Genomic DNA, 24,469 nt, shown 5'->3' on the forward strand with positions numbered 1-24,469 from the left:
CACGCTAGGCCGACGCACTGAGGCTCCGCAGCCAATCGGGAAGCGCGGAGCAGGTTCAAATTCAGACGGCGGGTGAACATGGCGTCACCCCTTGGGTCTGGGAGGAGATCGGGCTGTGTTTTGTGTTGAAGATGTGGCGGGTGAAAACACTGAATGTTAGCCTGTCGCCTTCGCCTCAGCCGGTGAGTGGGAGAGCCTCATGGAGAGAGAGCTGGGCCGAGGCTTCGGGGGCGGGGGCGCTGGCAGTGCCGAGTGTGCTGGAAAGCTGGGTCGAGCCTGGGGGCGGGGGCGTGTGGAGTCTTTTGTTGGTCCAGACGCTTCAGCGCGACTGGCGTCGAAGCCTACTCTTCTTAGTGCCCTATGGGCTTCTTAGGGAGGGAGGAAGGGCGGGCTGGCAGAGCCAGGCTTTCTCACACTCTCTTTCTTTCTCAGGGAAAACCAGCTGTGAGAACTCCCCTCCGAGAACTTACCCTGCAGCCCGATGCCCTCACCAACTCTGGAAAAGGGGCCCCGATATGCTGCTCGCTGACTCCATCACTGTGCAAACTGGGGCTGCAGGTGAGATTCGACTGCCCAGCTTCTCGACTGGGCTCTTTGCCGAGGCCAAGAGCTCAGAGGAATAGAGGACCCGGGCTGGAACGTAATTAATAACGATAATGAAGTCTTCTACCTCAGTGACATCCATTTACAGCTATTCAGGCCAACAGAGAGGTGCCCTAGGGTGGTTAAAGGAAATCCGCTGAGAACCCAGACCTCTATTTAGATGTTAGTTTTTATCACCTCCTCCCCCATTCAGTCTTTACCGAACTACTGAGAAATACTATCACTTTGATTAGGGGTCTCCCTCTAATATGGGCTCACTTATGGAGAGGTCAGTCAGCTGCAAGAGTGAGGCAATGTCCATCCATTCCAAGAGAGAGTCAAAACTCTCCTGGGATCAAGTTACACCACTGGAAGGCAGAGCACTTGGACCATCTTTGTTTATTTTTATTTATTTATTTATTTTTTAAGTTTATTTTTATTCATTATTTTTTTGTGTGAGGAAGATCGGCCCTGAGCTAACATCTGCCAATCCTCCTCTTTTTGCTGAGGAAGAGTGGCCCTGGGCTAACATCCATGCCCATCTTCCTCCACTTTATATGGGATGCCACCACAGCATGGCCTGACAAGTGGTGCGTCGGTGTGTGCCCAGGATCGGAACCGGCGAACCCTGGGCCGCTGCAGCAGAGCGTGCGCACTTAACCGCTTGCACCACCTGGCTGGCCCCAGATCATCTTCGTTTAAACTAGCCCCTTGTAGAATTGCCCTCACTGAATTGTACTTTTGTCAAAGGTCTTGAGAGAAGTTGCCATGTAGAAACTGCTTTTCACTTGCTGTAAAACTTGTCAAGGAAGGCGAGTGACCCCTCTATAAGGTTCCTTGAAGAAATTTCCTTTAGGGGCGGGCCAGTGGCCAGTGGCGTAGTGGTTAAGTTTGCACACGCCACTTCCGTGGCCCAGGGTTCACTGCCCGGATCCCTGGTGAGGACCTACACACCACACATCAAGCCATGCTATGGCGGCGTCCCATATACAAAATAGAGGAAGATTGGCACAGATATTAGCTCAGCGACAATCTGCCACAAGCAAAAAGAAGAAGATTAGCTACAGATGTTAGCTCAGGGCCAATCTTCCGTACCCCCCCCAAAAAAAAAATTTAAAAAAGAAATTTCCTTTAGAACTTACTGCCTGGGAAAATTCTGAAGAAATTGCTTTGTTTTTCTCTTTCTGATAGTGACAACTATGTAGTTTACTACATTTTACATTTTCCCTCTTGAACTGGCTTCTAGAAAGCTCAGGTTCAAATTTGATCATCAGGTATAACTACTGCTACTCCCTGAAATAGGAAGATTTTCTTCCTTTTTCTTTTTCTTTTTCTTTTTGTATTTCTTTAACCTGATGTATCCATCTATCTGTTCTTTTTCATGCAGTCTGAATTATTTTTGGAAGGAGAGGGGATATAAATAAAATAGGTTAGAGGAAGAAAGAATAAAAGCACATGGCAGCCTGAGTAACAGATGTATGAGAGTAGCAGTCTTTCTGTTTTTTTACTGTGAGGAAGATCAGCCCTGAGCTAACATCCATGCCAATCCTCCTCTTTTTGCTGAGGAAGACTGGCCCTGGGCTAACATCTGTGCCCATCTTCCTCCACTTTATATGGTAGGCTGCCACAGCATGGCCTGACAAGTAGTGCATTGGTGCACCCCTGGGATCTGAACCCGGGCTGCCAGCAGCAGAGCGCGTGCACTTAACCGCTATGCCACAGGGCCAGCCCTGAAGCAGTCTTTCTTGAAAGAGCTCTAACACCAACTGTCCAATACAACTTTCTGGGATGATGGAAATGTTTGATAATCTGTGCTGTCCAATATGGTAGCTATTAGTTAACATGGCTACTCAGCACTTGAAAGGAGGCTAATGTGACTGAGGTACTAAATTTTAAGTTTTATTTAATTTTAATTTAGATAGCCAAAAGTGGCTAGTGGCAACTATATTAGTACAGCTTAGGTAGAAAAGAAGTAAGTACTGAGTGGGAACTGATCTTCATAGAGCCTATAGAATTTAACCACAGCCATTTAATCACAGTAGCAAAATAGACTTCAATTTAGGTCTCCCTACTCTTAACTGGAGGGCTTGCTACCTCCTGATATAGTCGGCAATATAGACGAAGTTTTTTCCCCCCAAAAAATAACTTTTTTTTTTTACTTTTTAAAACGTGATTATTTATATCTTAGATGTTCATTGTTTGAAATATTTGAACGATGTGTAAATATAAGGATGAAAATGTTTCTGCCATCTTAGATAACTATCATATTTGAAAATCCTTTCTTGCATCTCTTTATGTGTATCTATCTGTGTGTATATGTTTATATACACACATATCCATAGATTATCATATTACTTTTTTATCAGGTCAATTTTTTTTCCCTTTTCTCTCTCCTCTCTCCCTTTTTTTTTTGGCTTAGCTCCACTTTTCCTCTCTCTTTTGCCCCTCCTCTGGAATTAATCCCTCCCACACGTGCCCTGCTCTTCCCAAGAAACCAATCCATTTTAACATCCTGATGTGTATACTTCCATATTTTTCTCTGTGTTCTTTTAATAATATGCAAACATGCATAATTATTTTACTGATAGGATCACAATATACAGTCAGTTCTCATTATTTGTAGTACATATGTTCTATAAAGTCTCTGTGAACACTTACTTAGCAAATACTGAACTGCTGCTCATAGGGGAAATACAGGATTATATTCCTGCAAGCTTCTGATCAAACATTTTCATTAACCAATCAATACATGGTCTTATTTTATGTGTATATTCCTGTTTAAAAACACCTTATTTTTATATATATTGTTGATTCATTAACATTGAACTTAACAATGTTCATGCTTGAATGAAGTTTATCTAACTCACATAAGACACATCACAGCTTTCTTGCACTTGGGAACACTAACCAGCACTTCAGCACTACATTTGGGGGCCATTTAAAACAGCGAAGTCACCAGCAAAAAGCACAAAAATGTGAAAACCGTGGCGCTAAATAGATCGTGAAAAAGCCATTTGTTTATGATATGAGAGCTAAAACAAGAAGGCAAAATGTCACCTTGTTCAACCTTGGCTAGGAACATGTGTTTCAGGGCATTCATATTTTTTGCAGCTCTGCACGTCTGCAAATGACCAGAAAAGTGGTCTTAAATCTTAGTGAGTAGGCAAATTTGCAAATACTGAATCCACAATTAATGGGGATCGACTGTATACATTTCTCTGTATGTTGCTTTTTTCATTTAACAATGTGGTGCAAATCCCTCCATGTTAACTGGTGTAGAACTAATTCATAAGATAATGTGGTATGAATGATCATAATTTCTTCATAAATGGTCATTTATTTTTCCTTTTCTTTTTGCTTCTACAAACAATGCTAACATAAATATCTTTGTACATATATTAGGTACTGATACTTTTATTTCAACGAGATACATTTTCAGGAGTAGATTTGTTGGGTTGAAGGAAAGTGTTTTGTTTTGCTGAGGAAGATTCGCCCTGAGCTAACATCTGTCACCAATCTTCCTGTTTTTGCTTGAGGTAGATTCACCCTGAGCTAACGTCTGTGGCCACTTTTCCTCTATTTTGTATGTGGGTTGCCGCCACAGCATGGCTGATAAGTGGTGTAGGTCCGTGCCTGGGATCTGAACCTGCGAACCCGGGCCACCGAAGTGGATCGCACCAAACCACTATGCAACCAGGCCGGCCCTAAGATATTTTTAATTTAATAAATTTTGCCAGATTGCTATCTAAAATAGCTATTACAATTCATATTTTCTCCAGCATTATTTGAGGATATCCATTTCTTCATATCACCTCCTGCAGTAGTTGTTAGAGATCTTTAAGATTTCAGCCAGTCTGATGTGGAACCTCGTTGTTACTTTAATTTGCATTTTCCTGACTACTAGTGAGTGTATCTTTTATATGTGTGTTATTTGGATTTGCTCTTTTGTGAAATGCTTATTGATATTATTTGCTCATTTTTCTATTGGGTTGTTACTCTTTTTAGTCATTTTATAAGTGTTCTTTATATATTATAGATAGTCATCCTTTGAAATGCTTTCTAGCTAGTTTATAATTTTCTTTTGATTTTTATCTTTAAAACCAAGGGTTATCTAAGAGTGGTTCTTAATTTGCAAGTGTGTAAAAACCTTTTTTGTCACCTTTTAAATTTATTTTCTTGCATTATGATCAGACTATAATCTGTTTTCTTTGTGGCGAAGTATAGGATGAATTTCTCTAAGTGTGCCATGAACATATGAAAAAAAGCATATTTACTGTTCAAGGGATGTTACATTCTATTTGTATCCATCAACAGATAGTTAATTACTCGGTCCTTGCATGTTTTTTAGTCTGCCAGATCTGTTGAGTTTTGAGAGAGGTGTTTTAAAGTGATTTTTTAAAAAATTGTGGTAGGGGCTACCCTGGTGGTACAGCGGTTAAGTGCATGTGCTCTGCTTTGGCGGCCTGAGGTTTGCAGGTTCGGATGCCGGGCGTGCACCGACGCAACGCTTGTCAAGCCATGCTGTGGCGGCGTCCCATATAAAGTAGAGGAAGATGGGCACAGATGTTAGCCCAGGGCCAATCTTCCTCAGCAAAAAAAAAAACAAAAAACAAAAAAAGGAGGATTGGCATCGGATGTTAGCTCAGGGCTGATCTTCCTCACAAAAAAAGAAATTGTGGTAAAATATGCATAACATAAAGTCTACCATCTTAACTATTTTTTTGTTTTGTTTTGTTTTTTGGTGAGGAAGATTGGCCCTGAGCTAACATCTGTGCCTATCTTCCTCCACTTTGTATGTGGGTCACTGCCACAGCATGGCTTGATAAGCGGTGCATCGGTACACACCCGGGGTCCCGAGAACCCAGGCCACCAAAGTGGAGCACGTGAACTTAACCCCTACACCCCTAGGCCAGCCCCTTAACTATTTTTAAATGCACGGTATATTCACATTGTTAAGTATATTCACATTGTTGTGCAGTCCTTCTCCAGAACTCTTTCCATCTTGCAAAACTGAAACTATACTCATTAAATAATAACTTCCCATTCTCCCCTCCCCCAGTCCCTGGCAACCACCTTTCTACTTTCTGTCTCTGTGAATTTGACTACTTTAGGTACCTCATATGAGTGGAATCATATAGTATTTGTTCTTTTGTGACTTGCTTATTTTACTTAGCATAATGTCTTCTTGATTCATCCATGTTGTAGCTTGTGTCAGAATTTCCTTCCTTTTTAAGACTGAATAATATTCCAGTGTATGTATATACCACATTTTGTTTATCCATTTATTTGTTAGTGGACATTTGGGTTGCTTCCACTTCTTGGCTATTGTGAATAATGCTGCAATGAACATGGGTGTACAAATATCTCTTTTAGACCCTACTTTCAATTCTTTTGGGTATATACCCAGAAGTGGAATTGCTGGATCATGTGGTAATTCTACTTTTAATATTCTGAAGAACGTCCATACTGTTTTTCATAGCAGTCGCACCATTTTACATTCCCATCAAGAGTGCACAAGGGTTCCAATTTTTCTACATCCTTGCCAACACTTGTTATTTTCTGTTTTGTTTTTTTTTTTCAGTGAGGATGATTGGCCCTGAGCTAACATCTGTTGCCAATCTTCCTCTTTTTGCTTGAGGAAAATTGGCCCTGGGCTAACATCCGTGCTCATCTTCCTCTACTTTATATGGGATGCCGCCACAGCATGGCTTGACAAGCAGTGTGTCAGTCCGCGTCCGGGATCTGAACCTGAGAACCCCAGGCTGCCAAAGTGGAGTGCACAAACGTAACTGCTACCCCACTGGGCCGGCCCCTATTTTCTGTTTTTTTGATAGTAGCCATCCTAATGGGTGTGAGTTGGTATCTCATTGTGGTTTTTATTTGCATTTCCCTGATGATTAGTGATGTTGAGCATCCTTTTGTGTGCTTATCAGTCATCCGTATATTTTCTTTGGAGAAATGTCTATTTCAGTCCTTTGCCAATTTTTTTGGGGGTGGGGGGTGAGGAATATTAGCCCTGAGCTAACATCTGTTGCCAATCCTCCTCTTTTTGCTGAGGAAGATTGGCCCTGGGCTAACATTTGTGCCCATCTTCCTCAATTTTATGTGGAACGCCTCCACAGCATGGCTTGATCAGTAGTGCATAGGTCCATGCCCAGGATCCGAACCTGGGAACCCTGAGCCGCTGAAGCAGAGGATGTGAACTTAACCACTATGCCACCAGGCTGGCCCCCCTTTGCCAATTTTTAAATTGGGATATTCGGTTTTTTGTTGTTGAGTTGTAAGAGTTCTTTATGTATTCTGGATATTAACCCCTTATTAGATATATGATTTGCAAATATTTTCTCCTTAAGTAATTTTTCTAAAGGAATAAATAGGAACTTGATAAACACAGCAAAAACTTTAAGGTGCACTTTTGTGTTTCTAAAAAGTCTGATTTGTATATTTAGCTTCTGGGCAATTTAGTGCAGACTGATTTATGTTTTTCATAATCATATATCTTCAATTATATCTTTTATCACAATAGTGCTATAACCTTACATTCTACCTTGTCTGATATTAACATTGCTGCCTCTGCTCTCTTTGCTTTTGCCTGGTATCTCTTTGCCATCCCCTTTATTTTCTACTTTTCCTGTGAGACTTTGAAAGAAAAATTTTAAAAAATTGAAATAAAATACATGAAAGTACATAAAAAGTACAGCTTAACAAATTCTTATAAAGCATCCATCATTGTAACCAACATGCAGGTCAGTAAATAGGACATTGCCAGAATATCAGAAGCCTTTTTTAGCTCAATCTTATGTTTTAAAGTTTCATCCACTGCTGTAAATGAGAAATTTCATGTTGTCTGTTTTTTTTTCCCTAAATAACTGGTCATTCTATCTAAAGCTTCTAAAATAGTTTTGTCTTCCTTGTAGTTCAGAAATTTTATCTTTTCTTGTCAACCCTGCTTGGAACTTGGTGAGCCATTTCAATACGCAAACTCAGATCTTTTTTAACCTTTGAGAAATTTTCTTCTAATATTTGTTAATCAGTGCCTCACCTGTATATGTTCTCTTTTCTCCTGGAACTTCTTTTATTCACATGTTAGGATTACTGGATTTATATTCCAGTTCTCTTAGCTTTTCCCTCAGATTTACATTTCTTTGTATTTTTGTCTTTTTTAAGATATTTCTTCCACTTGATTGTCCAGGCCAGTAATTCCAGTCTCAACTCTGACCATCCTCTTTCAATTTATTTTACTAAAATTTTTTGTTTAAAAGTAATATTATTTCCAGAAATCTTTGTGTGTGTATGTGTGCTGTACTCAAATCTTCTTAACATACTCATATTTTTTGGGAGTCAGATTGTCATCTGTTTCTTCTATCAGCTTTGTTTTGTTAGGGTCTACCTTTTGTAACTATCTTAGGGTTTGTCATCTCTCTGGCTACTAGATCCACTTAAGTACCTTCATATTTTCCTTTTCTTGCTCATTGAGTCTCAGGACCAGCAATCCTGCAAGTGGTAGAAGGCACAATGGTCTTTGTCCCTGTGAACCAGCATGTAGGGAGGTTGTGAGTCCCTTATCAGGGCACCAGGAGGAAGTCTCTCTGCTCTCCATTCTCCTCTGCTACAAAGGATAGAGCTCTTCAAATCTCAAGGGTTAAAGGTTTCAACCCATGTGTTCAGGACACCCTCAGCCCTTGGGGCCAGGGAGACTAGGTCACTGGTGCAGGTTGATGTTGCCATTTCTCCTTAGGGTCCATGGATCTCTATGGGCCAAGTGCTCTCTAACTCTGGTCCCCAATTTCTCATCTGTTCCAGAAGGGAGAAAACCAACTCTAGATTCTGACAGAGCTTGAGCCTAGGGACTCCTCTACCCATTCCCCTAGAAGTGTATTGGAGGTAGGATTGGAGAGGAGTGGCGTCACATTCAAGCTACCATCTCCCCATGATATGGATAGATTATCTTAGCTTTTTTATATTGTAGGCTGGTTCACTTGGAATGACACAAAATGGCTTACCAGCTTTTCTTTCTCTACTATTGGTTTTCTTTAGTTAGCAGCGAGGCTTAGCCAAGTTCTTACCTAAGCAGTGATAATGAAAATTCTTTCTTTTTTGAGTTCGGATAGTATCCTGGACCCATAATTGTATGTTGGGAACCTGAATTGACTGCCTCAGTCAACTACTTTTGTTTCCTTTGGCAGGAAGGCAACAACAGCTCATCTCCACTGGATTTTGTCAATGTGAAGAGGACAGACTCCCCTTCAGAACAGTTCAGCTATCCCTCAAAGTGGCTAGAAGCTTGTCAACATGAATCAGATGAGCAGCCCTTAGATCTGATTCCCCAAATGAACTCTACTCCCAAAATACCTGAAGAAGCAGTAGACCCACTGGATGACAATGTGGTTAAAAGCATGGTCCTTGTACCCTCCCCAGAGGGGCAGCAGCAAGACATCACACTTGAGGCCCATTTAGATACCATGCTGGAAACAAACAGCATCACTCTAAATGAGCCTTTGAGGCTAGGAGATCTGCTGAGAAAGGGGGTGGCACCCTGCATGGAAGAGAGCTTTTCAGAAGTTGTTCCTGCTACGCCTGAGAAACCTACATTTCAGGATCCTCCATCCCATCTCTTGGAGTATCTGCCAAATCCCTGTTCTGAGCAACAGCTACCCTGCTCCAGTGAAAGCCTGAGGGACAGTAGGACTGAGGCTATGCCTGAGGACTTAGTCCCTTCCGAATGTAATGCCTGCTTGCCTTCCTCCATGGTCTGGCTTTCCCCTTCAACTGCCTTAGCAGCAGATTTCCCTGTCAGTCATGTGGACCCAGGGGAGGACATTGTAGAGCACAGAGCTGTAGAGGGAAGAGAAATGAGCTTTCCCACACTCCCTGAGGAGGCTGAATTGGGAGATCAAGCACTTGTCTTGAATATGGAAGATATTCCGTCCACATGCCTGACCCCAAATCTAGGAGAAGTGGAATCCCAGGCAGCTCCAGGCCCAGCAGTAGAAGATGCTGGTAGGATTCTTGTCTCTGATACAGGGCCTTGGATGTCCCCATTGGCCTGGCTGGAAAAAGGTGTAAATACTTCCGTCATGCTGGAAAATCTCCGCCAGAGCTTATCCCTTCCCTCTGTGCTCCGAGATGCTGCGACTGGCACTACCCCTCTCTCTACTTGCTCGGTGGGAACTTGGTTTACTCCTCCAGCACCACAGGAAAAGAGTACAAACACATCCCAGACAGGCCTGGTAGGCACCAAGGACAGTACTTCTGAGACAGAGCACCTCCTAAGGGGGTAAGTGTCCCTATATCCTTGTGCCTCCTGAGTTCCATTAACCTGGACCTTCCACTTCCATCCCTTCCCCTCATGTTCTTCTCTTGCTGCTGCAGCCGTCCTCCAGATCTGACTGCCTTATCGCGACATGACCTAGAAGATAATCTGCTGAACTCTCTTGTCATTCTGGAGATTCTCTCCCGCCAGCTGCGGGACTGGAAGACCCAGCTGACTGTCCCTCACCCAGAAGTTCAGGACAGTAGCACACAGACTGACACCTCTCCCAGCGAGGTAAGAAAGTTCCTCCCAAAGCCTGGAGGATCCCAGTGGGCCCTGTTCCTCAGAAATTAATCTGATATGCTGCCAGAGGGCAAAGGAGACTCCTTAACTAGAGGCTCAGTGTTAGAATATGTCTGAAAGCTGAGGATCTGGAAAATCCCTTAAAGCTGTGGGTACTCACTATACCCCAGGGGTATGTCAAGATTTTCCAAGGGAATGCAAGCAAGGAACATTTTAAAGAAATTGGTTTCTATATCATCTTCCATGTACTCTTCACTGATTTTTTTTTTTTTTTTTTTATAATTTTATTTATTTATTTTTTCCCCAAAGCCCCAGTAGATAGTTGTATGTCATAGTTGCACATCCTTCTAGTTGCTGTATGTGGGACGCAGCCTCAGCATGGCCGGAGAAGCGGTGCGTCGGTGCACGCCCGGGATCCGAACCTGGGCCACCAGCAGCGGAGCGCGCGCACTTAGCCGCTAAGCCATGGGGCCGGCCCTCTTCACTGATTTTTGTCTTTCCTACTTCCCCATTCTCAATTATCCTTGCCCACTTTACCAAAGAAGAGCATGTTTACTACCTATCCTGAATCTTACATGGTCAAGGGATAGCAATCAAAGGACAATAGAAAATATTTATGTACATGCTGAGAAAACGAATGATTGCACAGATTATATAACACATCATTTTTGCATGCTTTCAACAAAATTGAAGGAAGACTAATTATGTCAGTGGATGATTAAAAATTTCTGATGAAAGTTCACTATGAGATTTTTGGCATATATCTCCAAAGGAGCTCCCAGAATTGGGTGACATGCCGTTCTTCCTTCCTTCTGTTCTTACTTATTCCCATTATTTATGTGAAGAAGATTTCTCAGTGCTTACATCTATAAGAATGGAGAATAGGCATAAAATTGTTGCTGAACCATGTCTTATTATAGGAAATATAGTAATCCACAGACATGTGAACTAATAAGGAGAGAGAGGCTCCATCCATTTCATTAATAGATGATTCCCAATAAAATTTTACTGGGTATGTTTATGATTTTATTAAAAACTATAATATTACAGTGATTAGTATACAACTGATGAAAATATTTCTCAATCCAAAACAAAGTTCTTTCACTTAAAGTCTTACGGTCAGAGGAATTTAAAAGAAATTTTAATTTAAATTTAGATGAACTTTTGTTGTTGTTACAGAGATATTGATCAATATCAGACTTTAAAGTATAAAATTATATTACATTAAGATAAAATTCTGAGAGGAATAAAAATATAGGTTCAAGGAGAAAAAGGGATGATATAAAATTTCTGACTGTTAAAGAAGAGCTTGTGGGGCCAGCCCCGCGGCTTGGTGGTTAAGTGCGCGTGCTCCACTACTGGTGGCCGGGGTTCGGATCCCGGGCACGCGCCGATGCACGGCTTCTCCGGCCATGCTGGGGCCGCGTCCCACATACAGCAACTGGAAGGATATGCAGCTATGACATACAACTATCTACTGGGGCTTTGGGGGAAAAATAAATGAATAAAATTAAAAAAAAAAAAAAAGAGCTTGTTCATGCATTTTTTAAAGGTATTCAAATAGGTATTAAGTCATTATAGTATATGTAGTATTTATACCATTGGATATATTTAAGAGTGATTTAACAGTTTTATTTCAAACTTTATATTTCTGTCAATATTTATAATATGGTGGAAATTACAGCCTTTGTAACATTTTAAACTTCAGGGTACTCAGTCTTTCAGAATTATTGTAGGAGATAAGAGAGGGAAACAATTTAAAGACCACTGTTCTAGAGGACTCTAGCTGTGACAACACAGGCTGAGGAAGGAAGGGAATGGTGTCAGGGGAAGGAACAGAGAGATTCAGTATTGTAGCTGTTGAGACAATAGGTGGCTGCTGCTAAGAGGTGATGGTCTCCAAATGCTTAAAGACCTCCTTTGGGTTGGAAATATCCTCAAAATAATGACTTTACCTTTTGCCAAAATCCTGGAAACCATAGGCTCCTCATTCCTCTAGCTGCTCAATTTCTCTCCTGTGTTTTCTTATCTTTGTGTCCTTTCCTCTTGTTCTTGACTTCTTCGTTCCCCATCCCTGAGTTGGCTTTGTACCCCCTTCCCCTGAAGCTTGTCAGATCCCTTTGGAGGCCACTGAAGCAGAACCAAAGAGGGGAAATGACAGCCCCTTCAGCCATTCCCCATCATAGTGCCATGTCCTTGCCGCTTGGCTGCCTCCCTCACACTAATCTCATCACCTGCCTGACTGCCCAGCTCTGAATGTGCGCCCTGTCCAGGCCTCATGGGGTGCGCCGTGCCTTATTGCATGACGCAGGAGGGAATGATGAGTGCTTTGCTGGGAAAGGGAGCGATGAACTCCAAGAGACTGCCTCCTTATCCAGACTGCCACAGCATCGTGACTCAGCACTGCTGCTCCAGCAGTAGGTTTTTTCCCAGATGATGGCTGCCTTTCAGCAGTAATGAAGGTTCCCCACTTTTCTCTCAGAACTTAAAGTCTTTCTATGGCTCTGTTGCCTTTGAGATCATACTTATCTACTCTGCATAGCACACTAAGATTTTTATCTGCCCCCAGATAATGAACAGACAGAGAATAAGAAAATAAAAATGACTAATAAATATTTGAGGTTAGCATTACTGATAATCAAAGAAATGCAAATTGAAACAGTGAGATGCTATTTTCTTCTGACAAAATAGCAAAGAATAAAACAGATAATGCTGGCCGGCCCTGTGGCTTGGCGGTTAAGTGCGTGCGCTGCAATGCTGGTGGCCCGGGTTCGGATCCCGGGTGCGCATCGAGGCACCACTTCTCCGTCCATCCTGAGGCCGAGTCCCACATACAGCAACTAGAAGGATGTGCAGCTATGACATACAACTATCTACTGGGGCTTTGGGGGGAAAAAATAAAATAAATAAAATCTTTAAAAAAAAAAAAAAAAAACAGATAATGCTGGTAAGCATTCTCTTTTTGTCAGTAGGGTATAAATTGGTTCAACTTTTTTTGAAGGTAATTTAAGTGGGACCCTTAAAGCAGTTCAAACTTTTTGACCCAGTAAGTCCACTTCTAGGAATATATCCTAAGGAAAAAGAACTCTGTATAAAGGTGATAACTTTTTAAAAAAAATAATGAAAAAATATAATAAAAAATAATGGTACATCTATAAGATGGGATATTCTGTAATTATTTAAAAGTATGTTTATGGGGGCCAGCCTGGTGGCGTAGCGGATAAGTTCACGCGCTCTGCTTTGGCATCCCAGGGTTTGCAGGTTCAGATCCTGGGCACGGACCTACACATCGCTCATAAGCCATGCTGTGGCAGCGTCCCACAAGCAGAATAGAGGAAGATTGGCACAGATGTTAGCTCAGCGACAATCTACCTCAAGCAAAAAGAGGAAGACTGGCAACAGATGTTAGCTCAGGGCCTCTCTTCCTCACCAAAAAAAAAATGTTTAATATAAGTTCATGGTTTTTAAAGAAAGGAAATCAGAATTCAGATAACCTCTGAGAGCCTTTGAGGTGAGGTAAAATACCAGCAGAAGTTAAAAATGGGGGTCGGCCCCGTCGCTTGGCGGTTGGGTGCGTGCGCTCCGCTGCTGGCGGCCCGGGTTCGGATGCCGGGCGCGCACCGACGCACCGCTTCTCCGGCCATGCTGAGGCTGCATCCCACATGCATCAACTGGAAGGATGTGCAGCTATGACATACAACTATCTACTGGGGCTTTGGGGGGAAAAAAAATAAATAAATAAAATCTTTAAAAAAAAAAGAAGTTAAAAATGGATGGTACTCCGCTTTGATAGGTCCCCCTAAAGCAGACATCCCAGTCTTAGGCTACTCCAATGAGGAAAGTGAATATAAATTCAGGGCTAAATAACAACATTAGTATAATAAAATTAAGTAATAAAAGCAGGACCCCAAATTTATTTATATGTTATAATCTCAATTGTGGTTTTTCTGAAGTATTACTGTATTTCATCAAATCTAAGACACTATCGGGGCCGGCCTGGTGGCACAAGCGGTTAAGTGCGTGCGCTCCGCTGCGGGGGCCCAAGGTTCGTTGGTTCGGATCCCGGGCGTGCACCGATGCACCGCTTGACAAGCCATGCTGTGGCGGCATCCCATATAAAGTGGAGGAAGATGGGCACAGATGTTAGCCCAGGGCCAGTCTTCCTCAGCAAAAAAAGAGGAGGCTTGGCAGATGTTAGCACAGGGCTGATCTTCCTCACACACACACACAAAAAAGACACTATCAATTTTAAGATGTATCCCAATTTCAGTGGTGTTAAAATGCAAAAAGACAGTCATCTTAGAATTTATTGAATATGGTAATTTCTTTCTAAATCAGTAGTCTACAACTTTTTTTTTTCCCCTGACACCTGAGGGAAATAATCTATGCATCAGTTACAGCAAATCCCTATAGCAAGGAAATCTCTGGTGTGGAGGTATATTGAAATCTCTTGTAGTGGGTGCTATACTGTTGGTTAAGAATCACTGCTTGAGGTGGTGAAATTATTAATTATTTCTTTTTCCATTTTTTTCACTTCTGTATTTATAAAATTTTACAATAAACACCGAATATCCTTATAAATAGGGGGAAAAGTTATTTTATTTTATTTTTTATTTTTTGTGAGGAAGATCAGCCCTGAGCTAACATCCATACCAATCGTCCTCTTTTTTTTTTTTTTTTTTTTTGCTGAGGAAGGCCAGCCCTGGGCTAACATCCGTGCTCATCTTCCTCCACTTTTTATGGGATGCTGCCACAGCATGGCTTGACAAGTGGTGCCTCAGTGCGTGTCCGGGATCCGAACCCTGGGCTGCTGCAGCGGAGCATGTGCACTTAACCGCTGTGCCACTGGGCTGGCACCAAAAATTATTTTAAAGATTTTATTTATTCAGTTTTTCCCCCCAAAGCCCCAGTAGATAGTTGTATGTCATAGGTTCACATCCTTCTAGTTGCTGTACGTGGGACTCGGCCTCACGTTGGACGGAGAAGTGGTGCCTCGGGGCGCGCCCGGGATCCGAACCCGGGCCGCCAGCATCAGAGCGCGCGCACTTAACCGCTAAGCCACGGAGCCGGCCCCCAAAAATTATTTTAAAAAGGAGTTTTTTTGGGGCCGGCCCCGTGGCTTAGCGGTTGGGTGCGCATGCTCCGCTGCTGGTGGCCTGGGTTCGGATCCCAGGCGCGCACTGATGCACCGTTTCTCCGGCCATGCTGAGGCCGCGTCCCACATACAGCAACTAGAAGGATGTGCAGCTATGACATACAATTATCTACTGGGGCTTTGGGGTAAAAAAATAAATAAATAAAATTAAAAAAAACAAAAAAAGGAATTTTTTACCTACCTCTGGATTTTTTTCTGACTTGCCTTCATCGAGCTGTGAGCCTTACTCCTGCTTTTACTAGGAAAGGCTCCTGTATCTCAGTGAGTGGCAGGGTGAATGAGGTGCTGGTGGTGCATGTTGCCTACGCAAAAGGAACAACTCTCTTTCTCTGGCTAGATAAGTAAGAAACCTCAGCATCTTCAGGAGAGCCAAGAGATTGGACAGGCTCTGCAGCAGGCCAGGAACATCATGGTAAGTGTTGACTGACCTTATAACACTGCTGGGTCTCCTGTGAAGATTAAGAATGGAGAGTCCTGGATGGTTAGCAGATGGTGGTACTCTGCCACGGTAGTGAAGGGAGGTTTCCAAACCTTTGTTAAGGACCTCTCCTTATTGGGAGTTTGAAATTGGGGTCAGTGGCTTTCTTCCCCAGTGTCCCTGCTTACTTCCTACTTAGTGACTTTATTTGATCTAGCCTAACCATCTTTCCCTCTATAGCAATCATGGGTGCTGGTCTCTAAAGAGCTGATATCCTTGCTTCACCTATCTCTGTTGCACCTAGAGGAAGATAAAACTGCTGTGAGTCAGGAGGTAAGCAGCATGAAGATGAAGGCAAAGGCCTCTGGTGGGACTGAAAGCCAAAAAAGGGACCCAGACAGCATCTGATCCTTGCCTTGTAGTCTCGGCGTGCAGAAACCTTGGTCACCTGCTGTTTCGATGTGTTGAAGAAATTGAGGGCGAGGCTCCAGAGCCTCAAAGCAGAAATGGAGGAGGCAAAGCACAGAGAGGAAATGGCCCTCAGAGGCAAGGATGTGGTAAGGTGTCAAGCTTTTCTTCCTGGATGTGAGAGGGTTTTTCTCAGGGTTTTCTTTCTCAGGGTTCCTGTAAGAACACAAATTCACTTGAGACATAGATGGGTGGCCTGAGAACTGCCTGCCCTGGGGAATAACAAACTAAACTACTGGTGTGGTGGATAGTTATGGCTTTTTGTGCTGTTTCTCTCCACTGCCCACCATGTCCTTGCAACCTCTTCCCTAAACAGGCAGAGACAGTGCTAGAGGCTTTCTGTGCACATGCCAGCCAGCGCATCAGCCAGCTGGAACACGACCTGGCATCCATGGGGGTATTCAGAGGCCTTTTGAAGGAGACCCAGACCCAACTGGTAATTTGAGGGCATTTTCTTTCCTGGGATCCATGCTGACACACTGGGAAGAGGGTCATATACCCCCACTTTGCTGAAGGGGCCTCCTCCATAGGCAATCCTTCTCCTGTAGGTAGGACTTCATACTGAGCAAGAAGAGTTGGCTCAGCAAACAGCAAGTCTTACTTCAACCTTGCAACAGGACTGGATATCCATGCAACTGGATGTGAGTATTTGGGGCCATCATACCACTCCTTTACTCACAGCCAGCCCTGTTATGAGCCTTCCCTCAAGTGTGCTCTACTGACCTGCTTGCTTCCCCTGGTAGTATATAACATGGACAGCTTTGCTGAGCCGGTCTCGACAACTCACAGAGAAACTCACAGCCAAGAGCCGGCAGACCCTGCAGGAACGTGATGCTGCAATTGAGGAAAAGCAGCAGGTACAAACCAGGAGTGGGGACTGCTTAGGCCTGGTTTCCTCCTTCTTGTCCACAGAAGGCCTTTCTTTGTTTTTTGTGTGTGTGTGAGGAAGATCAGCCCTGAGCTGACATCCATGCCAATCCTCCTCTTTTTGCTGAGGAAGACTGGCCCTGGGCTAACACCCATGCCGATCTTCCTCCACTTTATACGGGACGCTGCCACAGCATGGCCTGACAACCGGTGCGTCGGTGTGCGCCCGGGATCCGAACCTGGGCTGCCAGCAACGGAGCACACGCACTTAACCGCTACGCCACAGGGCTGGCCCCAGAAGGCCTTTCTAATGAGCGGTATCGTTAGCCTCTTACCCTGAACCTGTCTTCTTTTCACCCTGTGGGTTTGGAGACCAGCCAGGTCCCTTTGCTATAAGATGGCGTTGGGCCCAGTTGTTTCCTTTCCCCTTCAGTACTTGCTTCAGCAACTTTCTCCTGTTTCTACTTTTCCTGAGGTTCAGCCTTATTTGTTGCGGTGTTGTTGCCCAGGAGCAATGTGGTTTGTGTCCTGTAGAGAAAAAGAAGCTAGACTAAGTCCTGGAACTCTTGATTCAGGAGGAATTTGGGAGTAAAACTGTCTTTTCTTCCTAGGTTTCCAGGGAGCTGGAACAAGTCTCTACCTATTTAGAGGACTGCAAAGGCCAAATAGAACAACTGAAGTTGGAAAACAGTCGCCTAGCAACAGGTGTGTGTCTATGTGTGCATCCAAGTAGTTGTTCCCTGCTACAGTTTGGGGTGTGGCATTAGAGCAAGAAAATGCTCTAGAGCACTTGTTTTGGAGCAGAAGTGTGGGGAGGTTTTGGCCTGGTGACCACATAGTATCATTAGGATACTTTTGGTTTAGATCTCCAGGCTCAGATGCAGATTCTGACCAGCATGGAGAGTCAGCTAAAAGAGCTACAGAGTCAGCATGCCCACTGTATCCAGGACCTGGCCATGAAGGATGAGTTGATCTGCCAGCTTACCCAGAGAAATGAGGAACAGGCTGCTCAGTGAGTTCCTATCAGGTTATTGTGGCATTAGGCACTCAGGATATAGGACCAATGACATCTAATATAAGGTCTCTGGCAGGTGGCAAAAGGAAGAGATGGCATTAAAACACAGGCAGGCAGAGCTGCAGCAACAACACGCTGTCCTGGCCAAGGAGGTGCAGGACCTGAAGGAGACCCTGGAGGTACGGGATATGGCTTGGGGCAGGGGAGCTGGCAGGAGTGTGACTCTTGCCTGATGGTACTGAGGTGAAGTTTGAGACTGTGGACTGGGAAAAGCCTCTGTTCCCAGGGCTCTAAAATTTCACACTTAGACTCATTTTTATCCCTTCCTATCTTGCTCCTTCCCTACCTTCCTTCTCCTGTCTCTTTAGTTTGCAGACCAAGAGAATCAGGTTGCTCACCTGGAGCTGGGCCAGGTTGAGTGTCAGTTGAAAACCACCCTGGAAGTGCTCCGGGAGCGCAGCCTGCAGTGTGAGGACCTTAAGGACACTGTAGAGAACCTGAAGTAAGATCTCTGCCTTTCGGTGCTTCTCCACTAAGTGCTTATCTTTCCCAGGGACGCTTTTAGAAGCTAAAATCTCCAAGAAGGGAATTGTGATAGGGTCCAAGAAACTCTTGTTTCCCTCTTTGAATGCAGCTGTGTATGGGGATTGGGAGAGGTGTTCAGAGAAGGTCTCCTGGTCTTTGGCCATCTTCTCTGTTCCTTCCTTATTTCAGGGCCAAACTGGCTAGCACCATAGCAGAGAACCAGGAGCAAGACCTGGAGAAGACACGCCAGTATTCTCAAGAGTTAGGGGTGATGGCTGAGCAACTACAGAGCCTAACCCTCTTTCTACAGACAAAACTAAAGGAGAAGGTAGGATCCGGGGGTTCCTTCTCTTCCTTTTCACTTGTATCTTTGAACAAAGACAGTTTTATTTTTTCCTTCCCAATCTGTATACTTTTTATTTCTTTTTCTTGTCTTACTGCATTAGCTAGAACTTGCACTACGATGTTGAAAAGGAGTGGTGAGAGGGGACATCCTTACCTTGTACCTGATCTTAGAGGGAAAGTTTTAAGTTTCTCACCATTAAGTACGATGTGAGCTGTAGGTTTTTTATAGATATTCTTTGTCAAGTTGAGAAAGTTCCCTTCTATTCCTAATTTACTGAGAATTTTTCCAATTGTATCTTTATTGTCTAGAATGGTCTTCCTAAACACTACTCTTGTTCCATCTCTGTGACCTTCAATGACTTTCAGTTGCCTACTGGACTTCTTCAGCCTGTTGCTCAAACCTTTCTACATCTGTCTGCTACCTCCCTATTAGGAGCTCTTTACTCCAACTAGACTGTCTATACACTCCACACATGTCCCATTTCCATTCACACCTAGACTTGGGCTGGTACCACATCCATTCTCCTCTGTCTTCAAACTGGAAATACCTTTTCCTTTCCTATTAAAATCCTCCCTAGTTCACTTTCTTCTTTGAAATGTCCCCATATCACACGGACTCAGTGATCTCTTGCTACATGCCTCACAAACTTAGTCTCCTTTTGCACTTATATTAATTTTCCTTAGATGTCTGGTCTCTTCAACTAGACTGTGTTTAAAGAAAGCAGAAATTTAGCCTAGTGTCTTTGGCTTCCCCACAGTGTACATCAAACAATAAAGGGTTGATATCTTTCAGAATACAGAGTTAATTAGCTTATTCAACAGTTAAAGGTACAGTCAGCATCCTGAAATCTGAAAGTGCTTATCATCTGACCCTCTTTCCCATTTGTGTACTAAGCACAGGAAATGCCAAAGAATACACAGTCTAGTAGGGAAGACAGACAGATGTAAATTTATCATCTTGACTTGTGATCATGATAGAGGTCTGCATGGATGACCTCTGGAGCAGAGAGAAAGGAGCATCAGTTCTACTTTTGAGAGTTAGGATGTCTTCTTAAAGCAGGTGACCCTTGGGCAGAGTCTTGAAGTTTACAAGTTTGTAGGGCAGGGGTGGGTATATAGGAAAGCCCACCAGGCAGAGAGAACAGTATATGAAAGTCATAGAGGCACTACGTGTACTTTTTTGTAGTGTCTATCTTGTAACAAGACCTAGGTTACGTGCTGGGAGTACAGGGTAAACAAGGCAAGGCCCTCCTCATATGGAATGTGGCAAGTCTGGGGACTGGGAATTAGCTCTTTGTAATTAGAGTGTAGGAGCTATATGGAGCAAGGATGACAAGGAGACAAGAGTGGAGAAGTAGGAGGCCAGATTTTGAAGGTTTGACTAATGGCAATTATAGAAGCAGTAGAGAGGAGGGGATAGATTGAATGAATTCAGTACATAGTTAGGAAGTAGAACTAATAGAACCTGCTGACCAATTTGATGTAGGAGTAAGGTAGAAGAGTGAATGATGATCTCTAGATTGCTAGAAAGATGGTGACACTCTCTAGAACTGGGGTTTGCAAACTTTTCCTATAAAGTGCAATATAATAAATATTTTTGGTTTTGCGAGCCATGTGGTCTCTGTCTCGACTATTCAACTCTACCTTTGTAGCTCAAGAACAGCCATAGATAGTATGTAAATGAATGGGTATGGCTGTGTTCCAATAAAACTTTATTTACAAAAACAAGTGGCAGGCCAGATTTGAACTTCAGGCTCTAATTTGCTGTCCCCCTGATCTAGGATAGTAAATACAGGAGGAGGAACAGATTTGGGGTTGGGTTGGACAGGGAAAATGGTGAGTTCAGCTTTATACATACTAAATTTCAGGTGAACTATGGAGCATTCTAGTAGATTTTTCATAGGCAGTTGAGCCTTTGGGTCTAGTGATTGGGAAAAAATCCAGTTGAGAGAGACAAATTGAAGGGTCATCCATGTAGAAGTAGATGTTTTTGTGGAGGCCACCTGGGGAATGGATTAGACTGTAAAGAGGGCCAAAGATGAGCCAAAAGGAGCCTAAGAGTTAAGGAAAAGGAAGGATCTGTGGATAGAGAGAAGAAATAGCCAGAAATGTATGAGGCCTACCTATGAAGAAGAGTCATGTCCCAGAAGCTAAGAAAAGGAAGGTTTTTTCTTTCTTTCTTTTTTTTTTGGTGAGGAAGATCAGCCCTGAGCTAACATCCAGTGCTAATCCTCCTCTTTTTGCTGAGGAAGATTGGCCCTGAGCTAACATCCGTGCCCATCTTCCTCTACTTTATATGGGATACCGCCACAGCATGGCTTGACAAGCGGTGCGTCACTGTGCGCGCGGGATCCGAACCTGCAAACCCTGGGGCCGCCAAAGCAGAGCACGTGCACTTAACCGCTACGCCACTGGGCTGGCCCTGAAAAAGGAAGTTTCTGAAAGAAGAACATGGTCATTGATTATCAAATAGGTCAGGTAAAATAAGAGCTGAAAAGTGTCCATTGCATTTGAAAGTAAGGATGCCACAGGTGAACCAAATAACAAGAATTTTGATTGAATGGTAAGGAAGAAGCTTGAGTGTAGTAGGCTGAGGAGTCAATAGATGGTGAGAATTTTAGGCAAGAAATATAGGCTTTCCTTTCTTTTTTTTTAATTAAAGGGAAAGAGAAAAAGCAATAGCTAAAAGAGGATTTAAGGTAAGAAGAAGCTTTTTTAAAATTGTGGTTTTAGTGAGAGAGAATTCAGTTCAGGGAAAGGAGCTAATGGAGAAGTTGAAGATAGAGAAGAGAGGTAATAAATAGAACAGCAATTCCAGAGGAGATGACTGGTGAGTACTTGGGAGTTCAGGGAAATCACTAACCCTGGAAAGCAGCTGATTTTTTTTCTCCTTTGCCCTAAGGCTGAACCGGAGACCCTCCTAATAAGCACAGCTTGTGCTCCTGCCCAGGAACACCCTCCGCCCACTGACAGCGCCTTCTTGGCAAGCATCTTGACAGCAATGGCAGACAAAGGTTAAAGACCCTGGTTTTTAGGGGTGGGAAAGTTGTGACCCTGCTCCTGATATCTTCAGCTGTTGAAGATGCCCACCAACAGACCTCTCTCTCCCTGGCTTCCATTATGGCAGACCCTTGACTGGGTCACCAGAGGGGCCCTCTGCCATGGTTGGTTTTTGTTTTAGAGCCAGAATCAGCATCTGTGCCCTTGCTTGGAAGTGACAAGAGTGCTTTCACCCGAGTAGCATCAATGGTTTCTCTTCAGCCTACAGGTTAGGATGGGCTCCTGGGATCCTGCCTCATTTCTAGATCTGGTAGTGATGGTAAAGACTAAAGCAGTGAGAAGTGCTCTGCTCTAAAAACCTCAATTCTACTTGAGCTCATTTTATTTCTGCCTTTTGGGATCTGTAATGTTCTGGGCATTCAAATCCTATGGGTGGGGAACAGGGATAAGTGGAAATGATGGGTACACACTTCCTTCCAGAGCTAAAGGGCTCTACCCCTATCTAGGATTTTCTCTTTCAGAGACCCCAGGCATGGAGAAGAGCCTGGCAGAAATGAGTACCAGAACTCTGGAGCTTCAGAGCCTGTGTTCCCTGCTGCAAGAGTCTAAAGAAGAAGCTGTCAGGACTCTGCAGCGAAAGATGTGAGTGGAGTGCAGTCTTGGTGAGAGAGGGCAGGTCAAGTGAGACAGCCCCATAGGTCAAGGGCCCAGCTAGCCCTGAGAGGACAGGAATAATGTTGAATTCTTCCTTCCCCTAGTTTTGATCTTCAGGCTAGGCTGCAGGCCCAGGAAGAACGGTATCAGGAAGCCCAGAAGGCAAAGGAAGCAGACATAGAGAAGCTGAACCAGGCCTTGTGCTTGCGCTACAAGGTGAAGGAGGGGCCTAGAAGTGGGGCGATGAAGAACTGGGGCAGCTCTTCTGGCCCACTGGGAACCATTGTCTCTCCAGGAATCTGGGTGGTGGGAATTTTCCAACCATTGCCCTAGTTTTGCCCTTCCTGAGGTCAGACATTTCACATGTCTGGGAATCAGCTATGGGCTGACCTATCTCCCAGGCTGACCTAGAAGTTGGGAATTCTAGCAGAACTCTCTCAACACTAAAATGTGCCTTGCCTGGCTTAGTCCCAGAGGAAGAATTGGAGTGTTATCAATTGGTATCACCTGGGCTGAGCATGGTCAGACACTAAATCCTATCTCTTGGCAAGGGCTGCAAAGAAGCCAGCTTTCCCAGTGCCTTCTTACATCCCTTTCCCTCACAGAATGAAAAGGAGCTCCAGGAAGTCATCCAGCAGCAGAACGAGAAGATCCTAGAGCAGATAGACAAGAGTGGCGAGCTCATAGTACGTTCATCATGATGCCCGGCCCTCTGCCTTCTGTGTCACTGGTAGCTGGTAGCCAGGATCCCAGATGTGGGAACTGGATTCCCTGGTCTACCCTTGTTCCACCACATGGGGTAAGAAGGATAGAGAGGACCTTTGAGGGCTACTGGATACCTCTCCGTTCTCATCCCCAGAGCCTTAGAGAGGAGGTGACCCAGCTTACCCGCTCACTTCGGCGTGCAGAAACAGAGACTAAGGTGCTCCAAGAGACTCTGGCAGGCCAGCTGAACCCTGACTGTCAGCCCACGGCCACTGACTGGATCCAGGAGAAAGTGTGGCTCTCCCAGGAGGTGACTTAAAGTTAACAGAGGAGCTGGGCAGCTGGCGGGAACCCAAGGCTGTGCCCCTACTGATCTGGACATACCTATAGGTGGACAAGCTGAGGGTGATGTTCCTGGAGATGAAAAATGAGAAGGCAAAACTCATGGTCAAGTTCCAGAGCCATGTAAGAATTCCCACGCAGTTCCAGGGCCATTTCCCACCTCCACTAGCAAGTGCCCTGCCATATTTTCCTTGCCCCACAAGCTGTGCTGTTCTTTTAAGCCATAGGACTTATGCAGCCTATTTGTTTTCTAGAGAAACATCCTGGAGGAGAATCTTCGGCGCTCTGACAAGGAGTTAAAGAAACTAGATGACATTGTTCAGCATATTTATGAGGTAAAGGAGAAACGGAGTTGATGGAACTAAGGCACCTGGTACAAGGCCTGGCCCCAGGAAGTACTGATGAGCATAGCTCTGGTTCCCAGCCTGTGCTGAGAGCTGGGCCTGACTCACTGTTGCAGGTTTCTCTGTGGCTTCCATTTTCTCCCCTCTAGGTCAGTGGGTGCTTCCTGGGGCTGGGAGCCTTGGGCCTTGGGCCTGTGACCCTGAGCTGCCTTTTCTGCCTCTCTTCCCAGACTCTGCTGTCCATCCCAGAGGTCGTTGGGGGTTGCAAGGAGCTACAGGGATTGATGGAATTTCTAAGCTAAGAAACTGAAAGCTAGAATCTGTTTTACCCCTTTTTACCCGCAATACTCCCTTACCCCAGCACCAGGACCAACTGTCATAGAGCCAGCTACGTTTAATGCTATTTAAATAAAGTGTGTTTAATGTATTTCTTTCAGCTCACTGAATCTTATTTCTTAGGTGAGAGGGAGGAGGATGAGGTCAGGGGAGAGGC

General features: G+C 44.1%; 1 protein-coding gene across 2 annotated transcripts; it reads left to right on the forward strand.

Annotated features, from left to right (window-relative positions):
- Positions 1 to 41: 41 nt before the first annotated feature.
- SPAG5 (sperm associated antigen 5) lies at positions 42 to 24,403 on the forward strand. Of its 2 annotated transcripts, none has more exons than XM_087440743.1 (24): positions 42 to 182; positions 433 to 558; positions 8,769 to 9,859; positions 9,955 to 10,129; positions 15,631 to 15,705; positions 15,952 to 16,044; positions 16,134 to 16,268; positions 16,496 to 16,615; positions 16,728 to 16,820; positions 16,923 to 17,036; positions 17,658 to 17,751; positions 17,911 to 18,058; positions 18,138 to 18,240; positions 18,430 to 18,563; positions 18,776 to 18,914; positions 21,834 to 21,945; positions 22,113 to 22,199; positions 22,438 to 22,573; positions 22,690 to 22,801; positions 23,191 to 23,271; positions 23,445 to 23,600; positions 23,681 to 23,755; positions 23,887 to 23,967; positions 24,207 to 24,403. In XM_087440743.1, the coding sequence occupies exons 1-24, from the start codon at positions 132 to 134 to the stop codon at positions 24,276 to 24,278; spliced, it is 3,603 nt and encodes a 1,200-aa protein (XP_087296869.1). In that variant the 5' UTR covers positions 42 to 131; the 3' UTR covers positions 24,279 to 24,403. The 2 variants fall into 2 exon arrangements, with proteins under 2 accessions (XP_087296869.1, XP_004433434.1); XM_004433377.3 differs by having other exon boundaries at positions 22,453 to 22,573.
- Positions 24,404 to 24,469: the final 66 nt, after the last annotated feature.

This window comes from Ceratotherium simum, chromosome 16, assembly GCF_057802395.1.
Source record: "Ceratotherium simum simum isolate JZ-2026a chromosome 16, ASM5780239v1, whole genome shotgun sequence".
NCBI lineage: Eukaryota > Metazoa > Chordata > Mammalia > Perissodactyla > Rhinocerotidae > Ceratotherium > Ceratotherium simum.